Here is a 10778-nt window from a genome sequence, read left to right as displayed (position 1 = left end):
CTATTTAGAACATAAGAAATAAGGAGTCTGCAATAGGCCGGTTGGCCTGTGCATGGCAGCTCCTGTCGAGAGTTACTACCACTCTCTATCATCCATGAATCTATCTAGCCTCCTTTTAAAACTTTCCAGAGTTCCAGCATTTACTACAAAGTTGCTGCTTGTTCCACTCGTCCACCACCCTATTTGTGAACCAGTTTCTTCCTATCTCTCCTAAACCTAAACTTATCCAACTTGAACCGTTGTTCGAGTCCTATCCTGCTCGGATATTATAAGAACTTTATCTATATCCCCTTTATTGATTCCTTTCACCCACTTAAATACTTCTATCATATCTCCCCGCACTCTTCGTCTTTCTAGGAATGCAAGTTAAGTTTCTTTAACCTCTCCTGATATGGAAGGTTTCTAAGTCCCTGAATCATTTTTGTCATTCTTCGCTGCACCGACTCTAGTGAATTTATATCCATTCTATAATAGGGCACCAGAACTGCATAATCGAGGTGTGCCTAACTAGCGCAAGATATACTTGCAATAAGACCTCTGCACTCTTGTTACTTACACTTCTAGATAAACCCAATACTCTGTTTGCCTTATTTCGAACATTAACGCACTGTTTTCAGGCCGTAGGTCCGGCTATAAGTACCCCTAGGTCTCTTTCACAAGTCGACTTCTAGGTTGATGTTGTTCAGGCTGTATACATTATAAGTATTTGTTCTTCCAATATTAGTACGCTGCACTTGCTGGTGTTGAATTTCATTTGCCATTTTTCAGACAACCCCTGCAGTTTATTTAGATCCTCCTGTAATGCATTTGCATCCTGCCCTGAATTAATTTGTTGCCCTATTTTGGTGTCATCCGCAAACTCTTAATGTCACTGCTGATCCCAGTATCTAAATTGTTTATGTAGATTATGAACAAGAGGTCGGCACGACCCTGGGAACCCCACTGGTTACACGGCCCCACTCAGATTTAACACCATCTACGCTGACCCTCTGCGTTCTATCGGTGAGCCATGATTTTATCCAATTTAAAACTTTCCTCGATACCATGAGCCTTAATTTTTCTAGAAGCCTCTGATGCGGTACTCTGTCAAATGCTTTGCTAAAGTCTAAGTAAATAACATCGTAATTTCGTCATCTACTACCTCGAAGACTTTCCTAAAAAACGTTAGCAGATTTTTAGACAAGATTTTCCCTTTAAACCCATGTTGAGAGTCGTAGATTAATTTGTTTTCTAGATGCGATCGGATGCTATCTGCTATAATTGATTCAAGAAATTTCCACTTCTGACGTCACACTGATCGGCCGGTAATTTGACGCTGATGTCGTCTCCCTTTTTAAATATGGGTACTACATTCGCCTGTTTCCCCAACTCCTGGCACAACTCCAGTGTCCAATGATTTTGTAAAAATTACTTATGGTCCGCTAATCTGTTCCTCACACTCTTAAGACTCGAGGTTTCATCCGGCCCTGGGGATTTTGTGTTCTTTAGTTTATTTATCTTCTTAAGAACATCCCTTTTTCTGATGGTGATATTCTTTAATTTCTTCTTCCTTTCCTTAAATATCAGTTCCAACCTCCGGAATTTCATCGCAAATTTCTTCACTGCAATTTATCAATTCTCCCTCCCTGACTTTTAAAGGCCCAACTTTGTCCTGATCTTTGTCCTATATACCTGAAAATCCCTTGGGATTCGCCTTGATTCTCTTGCTATTTTGATTTCATAGTCTCTTGCTTTCCTTACATTTTCCTTAGCATTCCTAGATAGTTCATTATACCTGTTTCTGAGCTGCTCCCCCTCCCTTTAATTTCTTATATATTCCTTCCTTTATTCCTATGTCATGTTTAAGTTTTCTGGTCATCCACCTTGGCTCATTCTTATTTGACCTAATTTTTCTGTATGGTATATTTTGTTCTTGTGCTTTATGTAGTATACTGGTGAATATATTATAGTCATGATTAGGCCTGGATAGTTATGCATTGCATATTTCATATGCAAATGCATATTTTACGTGATTTCTATGATAAGTGCATATTACCTAGATAACTGCATATAAATGCATATTTTGGTAAAATCATCTGGCAGTATCTCTTTGTTGCCACTGAATGAGCACACGTGGTACTGGGAGGTGAGGTGAGGTGTGGTTAGTGAAGTGAGGTGAGGTCACGTCGCTTTAATCTGTCGTTTCCACACCTGGTCATGACTCATTGGACTAGTGAGTTATCAGTCAGAGCAGTGCTGCTGTGTGAGAAGCTTCACACAGCAGCAGAAGAGAGAGCCCAGAGCTACTTCTTCTGCTGCTCGTGAAATGCCGAAAGTACAAAGAAACCAAAATGAAGTGCTGAGATCATAAAGGAATTTGATGCATTTACTACTGATGGAAGTGTACTGTTTTGTAAATATTAAGCAACAGATGAGCGCGAGAAGAAATTTCAAGTCCAACAACACCTTAAAACAAGCAAGCACATCCGACTCGAAGCTGTTAAGTCCAATAGTGCACAAAGGAGCAACAACTACTTCTTGCATGTTCCAGTAAGTCAGGGCCTGATTCCCAGTTCAACGCAGATTTGTGCAAGGCATTTGTTTCAGCGATATTCCATTGCATAACCGAATAACAAGTGCCTAAAGTCATTCCTGGAACAGTATACTGGATGCTATTATTGACGAGACGGTACAGCCACTCACTATGTCAGACCTCCTATGTATGAAACATGCACCAATCGTCTCGTGTGATGTAGAAAGGTGTTCTCAGAATATAAAGCTATGCTGACAGACAACAGGCGGGTTTTAACTTTGAGAACTTACGCCACCATGTCATCATCAAATGCAACCACAATCTGTATGTCTGAAAATATGTCAGTCTATAATGTAAATACATGTTCATATATATTTTTTGAAGCACTACATATATGTTAAATAAATTACGTATAATGCTTAATAAACATTAACATTAGTTTATATTAACTATTTTGTTTCCGTATAACCTGCATTCTTGGCTTTATAAGTGATATTTTAGTGCATATTTGCTAGTCCATATATATTTTTTGAAACACTTTCACATATATATATTAAAATACATTACATTATATTGCTTAATAAGCATTAACATTGGTTTTATATTAACTATTTTGTTTCATATAACCTGCATTCTTGCGGCTTTATAAAGTGACATTTTTGGTGCATATTTGCATGCATATTTCATAGTTTTGGTGCATAACTATCCGGGCTAGTCGCGGCTTGCATGATCCAATTCCTGGTGTCACATGCTTGACCTCACCTGTTCCCTACAGGGACTGACCCCTCTCACTGTTCTCAGGTGACCTCACCTAGGTACCTTCTTAACCCTAGTAATCCTCCAATCAAAGTTTGGGACTCTGACCATATTATCATTGTTATTCGTTTCCCAAATTTAGGGTGAACCTGATTTTCCTCTGTGATCACTGTTTACCTAGATTTTCTTCCCCCTACTGCTTGATATCTCTGATAATATTTTCTTTATTTGTAAATACTAGGTCCCTAATGTGTCACCTCAGTAGGTTCTGTAATTAGTTGTTTCCAAAATTTTTTCCTGTATACTGCATCTAAAGTCTTCAGATTCATAGTCACCTACAATGTTGTCCCAGTCAATATTTCTGAGTTAGAAATCTACATGCACTGGGTTGTTATATTTTGCTGCCCTACTCATTTTCCTGCCATATGGGCTGATCTGCTTCTTCCCAAGACTTGGGGGCCTGTAAATCCTCCATAATTAAATTTTCTCTTCCTTCTGTAATTTCTCTTCCCTTACAGACTCGGTTCCCTATTTCACCCCATTATTGAGTTATTAATACAACATTTTTAATGTGTCCCTGACAGAAGAGTCTGACCCTCCCCGCCCTACCTTCCTGTCCTTCTGAAAGGCTGTACCCTTCTGTGGTACTCTGATGAAGTGCTCGTCAGATTCATCAGAATTTCGGTGATTGCTGCTGGTGTCTACTTTCTCCAGTACATACAACCCTCTCAACAAGTCAATTTTATTTTCTAACGCTCTATTTTGTATAGTATACATTTAAACCTACCCTTCCTTGGTTCTGTTTGCCTTGTCCTGGAGTAACCAATTTTACTTTCCAGGATATAACTTGTTTTGACTCCACCCCGACCTGTCTCTACTGAAACCCCCTTTGGGTAGTAATTTCACTCAGGGGTCAATTCAACAATCTTTACCCCCGGCTTTTGAAGGACAAATTAATATCAAATCACATTGTACAGGTAGTCATTTTGCCATAGAATGGTTATCTATCCTCTCAGCTACATGCCCTATACCAGCCCCAGGAAAACACACCCTAGTCGTAAATTTTCTATCTCTTGCACAAAAAGTCATATCTAAAAACCTCACCTGGCTCTCCCCAACTACCATGACCTTACCACTGGGCAGGGTCTGAACAACTGCCCTTTTCTCTTCTGGCACCACACCGTCCTGCCTCTTCTCTTTCCCGCCAGCCTCCTCCAACACCTGGTAGGGGTTGCTGCACTCCACACCCTGGTCAGCTTTCCTAAGTCTGACCCTAGTCCCCTCGAAACAACCACTCTCCACCTGCTCCTCCTTCTCAGGTGTCCTACTGGCAGGATACCTACACAGAGGTTTAGTCCTGAGGGCTTCGTTCTCCCCCTTTAGAGCGTCCATCTCACTCCTCAACTGCTCCAGCCGGCTTAACAGAGTAGCCCAGGAGGTCGTCTTTCCTCACACTCAGCTCCTCTTCCCCGACAACACAACGATCCAAGGCGGCCATTTGCTCTGGCCACTAACGCGAGCACTTACTGGCACGTCCTTCTCAAAGCCACTTCAGGTATATATATATATATATATATATATATATATATATATATATATATATATATATATATATATATATTTATTATATATATATATATATATTTATTTATATATATATATATATATATATATATATATATAATATATATATATATATATATATATATATATATATATATATATATATATATATATATATATATATATATATATATATATATATATATATATATATATATATATATATATATATATATATATATATATATATATGGTTGCATTTTCTCATGTCGTGTGATGCTCGACTACAGGGTGACCATGCCACCTTACGGACAGGAGTTTCGACAATTCTTCAAGCAGTCTGATTCCGACGTGTTTAAAGCCCTCTCCGATATCATGGACATAGTACCAAGTGCCAGTGTTGGACTACATCAGGCAACCGAGAAAAAGTAGGTCTAATATATTACTTTTTTGTGAATATGTTCTGTAATAGTCAGTGAAACATCATTATCTCTTAGATATGGAAAATTATATAGTTGTCGCAGTCCGTTTGCCTTTTAATCGTTCAGTGCATACTGTACAGGGAGGTTCATGAGCATGAGGGCTAAGATGTTCATGCTTGAATTTAATCTCACTCGTAGGGGTGTCAAGATTAAATTCAAGTGTGAAGATTGAATATCTTATAAAGCACATACATCCTAGTGTGAATCAGATTTAGTGGAATATTATTATGTGTGTAGGGGGATTAATAATTCCAGTGGCCTTGCGATTAGAACTTAACCACATTGTTTGTTAAGAGAGTGTTAAATCTTTTTATATGTTCAATCACCTGCACTTATACCTGGTACAGTGGTGGGCGCATTTTGTGAGATGTGGCATCTCTGTGGGATGTTTATCTAGCATCCTTAGTGTGGCTACTATTGCGAGGTTCCTTAGGACCATTCATGGATTGTAATAATTATGATGTAAACAAACACACAGATCCCACATCTCACCAGTCACTGTACCAGGTATTAGAGATGGCTACTGTACATCTAACTCACAACTTTGTGTGAACGGTGTGAGTCTCTGTATCGGTAAGACCTGTGAGTAGATTATTTTTAGGCAGCCCATTTTTGGAACCATCATAACATTGATTTATTTTTTGTTGTTGTTGTTTACCTGTACAAGGCGTTAAACAGATTTTTATTTGTAATCCTGTTCCCAATAAGTTTAATAAGACATTCAGATCCACTTTGTTTCATATCAAATATTTCCTTAAGATAATCCTCTCGTTTGACTCATATCTAACTCACTAATTCTACTCATTAATCATTCTTCATTAATTACTAAATAAATAAAAAGAAATAAGTTTAAGAAGTAGAAGAATACCTAAAAAAAAATACAATGACTTTAGAAAGAAAGTATGGAAGAAAACAGTTCATGAAAAATACCAAATTTTTTCGCAAAGAAATCAAGAACAACATATTTAAAATCGTTTTGTCATTGAATTCAGAATTCCGCTATTACCATTATGATATATCTGTATGATAAACTGATAATACATCATAACTGTGTCTGTGATCGTTTAGCGAGGCTTTTATGGATGGACGCCGGTATCTGAAGCAAATGATCGCTGATCACTTTACAAGGGTGGACAGCAGCACACAACTGTACATTGGAAGAGAAAGCGTTTTACCGGGCCTCGGAGCGTGGCCGATACCTCATGACGCTCCCTACAAACCTCAGTTGGATAAACTTATATTGTACATCGTTGAGGTGAGTTGCAATGTTCTTGTGGGAATCATTAAGATATATGAATTGCGCTGTCACTGAGTCACCCTCGCAATGTTAAATAAGTATGGTAACTACTATGGACTACGTAAGGCAGGGGTGGCCAACATGTCGATCGCGATCGATTGGTCGATCGCAAGATCTTCTCTAGTCGATCGCATGGCAAAGTTAAACTTAATGATCCATCCTTCTTAAGCTGCCATACAAAAATCCTCTTCAAATTTTACTCATAATCATTGGGTTATTATATTTGTTTAGATTTTTTTCTGGGAATAGAGCGATACATACAAAAAAACTTTGACTGGACTGTGCCATGCTGTGTGTGGCGGAACCTGATAGGAAGTGTTCGCGTTCATACGGTCCTTTTTCGAAGCAGCATATTCGTTGTTGAAAATTTAAAAAATAAGTCTGAAATACTGTCTTCTATTAAGGATGTTCAGTTATCAAGAAACACTGTCATGAGGCGCTGTGAATTTACAATATGGCTGAGGATTTGTATGAACAACTGAATAAAGACATACATGAGTGTGTTGTTTTCATTACAATTTGATGAGTCTACTGATGTGCTCGATACATCACAATTATGCATATTCATGATAATGGTGTTTAAAGACATGAGTACCAAAAAGGAACTGCCGAAAATTCTACCATTAAAAGGAAAAACTCGGGATGAAGACAATTTTCAGACTTTCAGTGATTTTGTTAATAGTACACAGTTTCCAGTAAGCTCGTATCTAAAAATACTGATGGAGCACCTGCAATGGCTGGCCGAATCAGTGGGTTCATTGCCCTGTGCAGGAGTGATGATAGGTTTCCTAACTTCTTTTTTGGCCTCAAAAGATTGGCCTTTTGATCACAACGAAGTGTGGCTGATAGATTTAGTTTTTTTAGACATGACTGCTATGCTGAATAAACTAAACTTAGATCTGCAAGGGAAAGATAAAACTATAGTTGACATGATTAGTCCTGTGGCTGCTTTTAAGCAGAAACTAACATTAGTGTCTTCGCAGCTGCATCAACATCAACTACGAAACTTCAGAAATATGATGTCTGAACTAGAAAACCAAGGAAAAGACTGTGACCAGTTTGGCAGTGTTCGATATATTGAACAGGTATAAAACATTGGCTCATATTTTGACAGACGGTTTCAATATATAACAACAATAGAACCTGTTGCAACATATATGTAAAATCACAAATGTTGTAGATATTGCATCTAGAGTGGAATTAGTATTTAACATGGACATATCTGAAGTCGAAAATGAGCTTCTGAAGCTTAAAAATGATACTCAGATCAAATCCAGGGCAACAAGAGGAAGTTTCTGGAACTTTCTCAGTGAAGAAATATATCCTAATGTCAGAAAATGTGCCATGTACCTCACAGCATTTTTTGGATCAAACTAACTTTGTGAATCAACATTTTCACACATGAAACACATCAAATACCGATCAACAACGTCAGATGAACACCTGGATGCTTGCTGCTTGAGGCTACAGTCCTAGTTACACAAAGCTGGCAGACAACATGCAGTGCTAACCATCTCATTAGTAAAGTAAGTTTATGATTGTCTCTTGTTAACAATATATCATAACAATTATTGAAAAATATTATTTGTTTACTCTCTCTCTCTCTCTCTACGAATCTGCGTATTTTATGGCAATGGGTGAATATTATGCTGGTAGATCGCGTCAGGGTAACTGTGGAAAAAGTAGATCACATCACACAAAAGGTTGGCCACCCCTGACGTAAGGTTTGGAGAGAAAAAAAACCTTTGAGCGTCAAAATACAGATTTAGGTCAGGCCTTAAGTTTAACATTTCAAAATTTCATTTATTTCTCTTACATGAATCTAGCAACATAAATTAGTTTTGTTTTTAATTAAATATCCTACTGCCCCTCAAAATAACTGCACCCATTATTTTTGAGGATAAGGAAGGCACTTTGATATCAAGTGGGCCCTCAGTAGGTCTAATTAATCAAAATTCAACTTTTTGAAGCAGAATCAATGATCAACATACTAAAGTCTCTTAGTAAAATTCTGAAGGATAATTTCTTTACCCAAAACGTAATTTCAAAATTTTTGATAATTAGATTTCCACAATATATCATGAACAATATTCATAACTTGTTGATTAACAATGCTACTTCATGAAGCTGAATTTCATGAAAGTATGTGCGGCAGTGCCCCCCACATTAGTTTCTCTCATCAACAGGTACTCACTGTATGTAAGTTTAACCTTCTTGAGGACAATTTCTCAACAAGATGACTACAAATACTGTAAAAAAAATTTAAGAAAGTAAATTTTCTAACTTCTAATCTCTGTCATAACATCTGGCCTATCACAAGAAAAATGCATCTGTGCCTTTTTATTGTATCTCACATATCCATTCATAACGGATTTAAAATAAAAGCAACTTCTTCATTTCAGGCTGGACTATACGAAAAATGGATTGCAGACATGCTGCTCAAAGCCAGGAGAGAAGGTCACAGGAAACAGGGGGAATACCAAGAAAAGCAAGCCCAGGAAGTGGCCGCCAAGCAGGAGGGATACGTCAAGAGAAATCAGGCGCTGACACTTGTCCATATGCAAGGACCCTTCATAATCCTCTTACTGGGCATATCTGTATCTAGTATCGCGATTATGGGAGAGTTAATAATAAAAATCATTCACACGAAAATTCATTAAAGAAATATAGATTTTCATACATCACAATTTTGCCATCGTGAGAGACATTTTTTGTTTCGTGTTATAGAACCAAGCACAAAATTTTAATGGCAACAAATAACACTTCTTTAAGATGGCCACCATAGGAATCACAATAAAAAAAAGAACAGCTTAATCAAAAATAAAGACGGAAATTCACAAACCCATATGATGTAAAGGAAACATTGAAAATTGCAGTAAAGCGGAAAATAAAGATCAATATGAAAATATATATATATATAAGAACATAGGAACATAAGAAAATAAGGAGTCTGCAATAGGCCGGTTGGCCTGTGCATGGCAGCTCCTGTCGAGAGTTACTACCACTCTCTATCATCCATGAATCTATCTAGCCTCCTTTTGAAACTTTCCAGGGTTCCCGCACTTACTACAAAGTTGCTAAGCTTGTTCCACTCGTCCACCACCCTATTTGTGAACCAGTTCCTTCCTATCTCCCTCCTAAACCTAAACTTATCCAACTTGAATCCGTTGCTCCGAGTCCTATCCTGCTCGGATATTATAAGAACTTTATCTATATCCCCTTTATTGATTCCTTTCACCCACTTAAAAACTTTTATCATATCTCCCCGCACTCTTCGTCTTTCTAGGGATGCAAGTTAAGTTTCATTAACCTATCCTGATATGGAAGGTTTCTAAGTCCCGGAATCATTTTTGTCATTCTTCGCTGCACCGACTCAAGTGAATTTATATCCATTCTATAATAGGGGCACCAGAACTGAATCGCATAATCGAGGTGCGGCCTGACTAGCGCAAGATATAGTTGCAATAAGACCTTTGCACTCTTGTTACTTACACTTCTAGAGATATAACCCAATACTCTGTTTGCCTTATTTCGAACATTAACGCACTGTTTTCTAGGCCGTAGGTCCGGGCTTACAAGTACCCCTAGGTCTCTTTCACAAGTCGACTTCTCTAGGTTGATGTTGTTAAGGCTGTATACATTATAAGTATTTGTTCTTCCAATATTAAGTATGCTGCACTTGCTGGTGTTGAATTTCATTTGCCATTTTCAGACCACCCCTGCAGTTTATTTAGATCCTCCTGTAATGCATTTGCATCTTGCCCTGAATTAATTTGCTGCCCTATTTTGGTGTCATCCGCAAACTTGCTTAAGTCACTGCTGATCCCAATATCTAGATCGTTTATGTAGATTATGAACAAGAGTGGGCCTAGTACTGACCCCTGGGGAACCCCACTGGTTACACGGCCCCACTCAGATTTAACACCATCTACGCTGACCCTCTGCGTTCTATCGGTGAGCCATGATTTTATCCAATTTAAAACTTTCCCCTCGATACCATGAGCCTTAATTTTTCTCAGAAGCCTCTGATGCGGTACTCTGTCAAATGCTTTGCTAAAGTCTAAGTAAATAACATCGTAATTTTCGTCATTATCTACTACCTCGAAGACTTTCCTAAAAAACGTTAGCAGATTTGTTAGACAAGATTTTCTCTTCGCAAACCTATGTT

General features: G+C 38.0%; 1 protein-coding gene across 1 annotated transcript; it reads left to right on the top strand.

Annotated features, from left to right (window-relative positions):
- Nucleotides 1-5127: 5127 nt before the first annotated feature.
- Nucleotides 5128-9271, top strand: LOC121873993. The gene is made up of 3 exons (XM_042377873.1): nt 5128-5259; nt 6382-6568; nt 9013-9271. Exons 1-3 carry the CDS (start codon nt 5129-5131, stop codon nt 9268-9270), a joined length of 576 nt encoding a protein of 191 aa, XP_042233807.1. The 5' UTR covers nt 5128; the 3' UTR covers nt 9271.
- Nucleotides 9272-10778: the final 1507 nt, after the last annotated feature.

The sequence above is a fragment of the Homarus americanus genome, unplaced genomic scaffold (assembly GCF_018991925.1).
Source record: "Homarus americanus isolate GMGI-L3 unplaced genomic scaffold, GMGI_Hamer_2.0 scaffold25827, whole genome shotgun sequence".
Classification (NCBI taxonomy): Eukaryota; Metazoa; Arthropoda; class Malacostraca; order Decapoda; family Nephropidae; genus Homarus; species Homarus americanus.
Note: the sequence above shows the minus strand (reverse complement) of the source record. Positions and strands in the feature narration are given on the sequence as shown.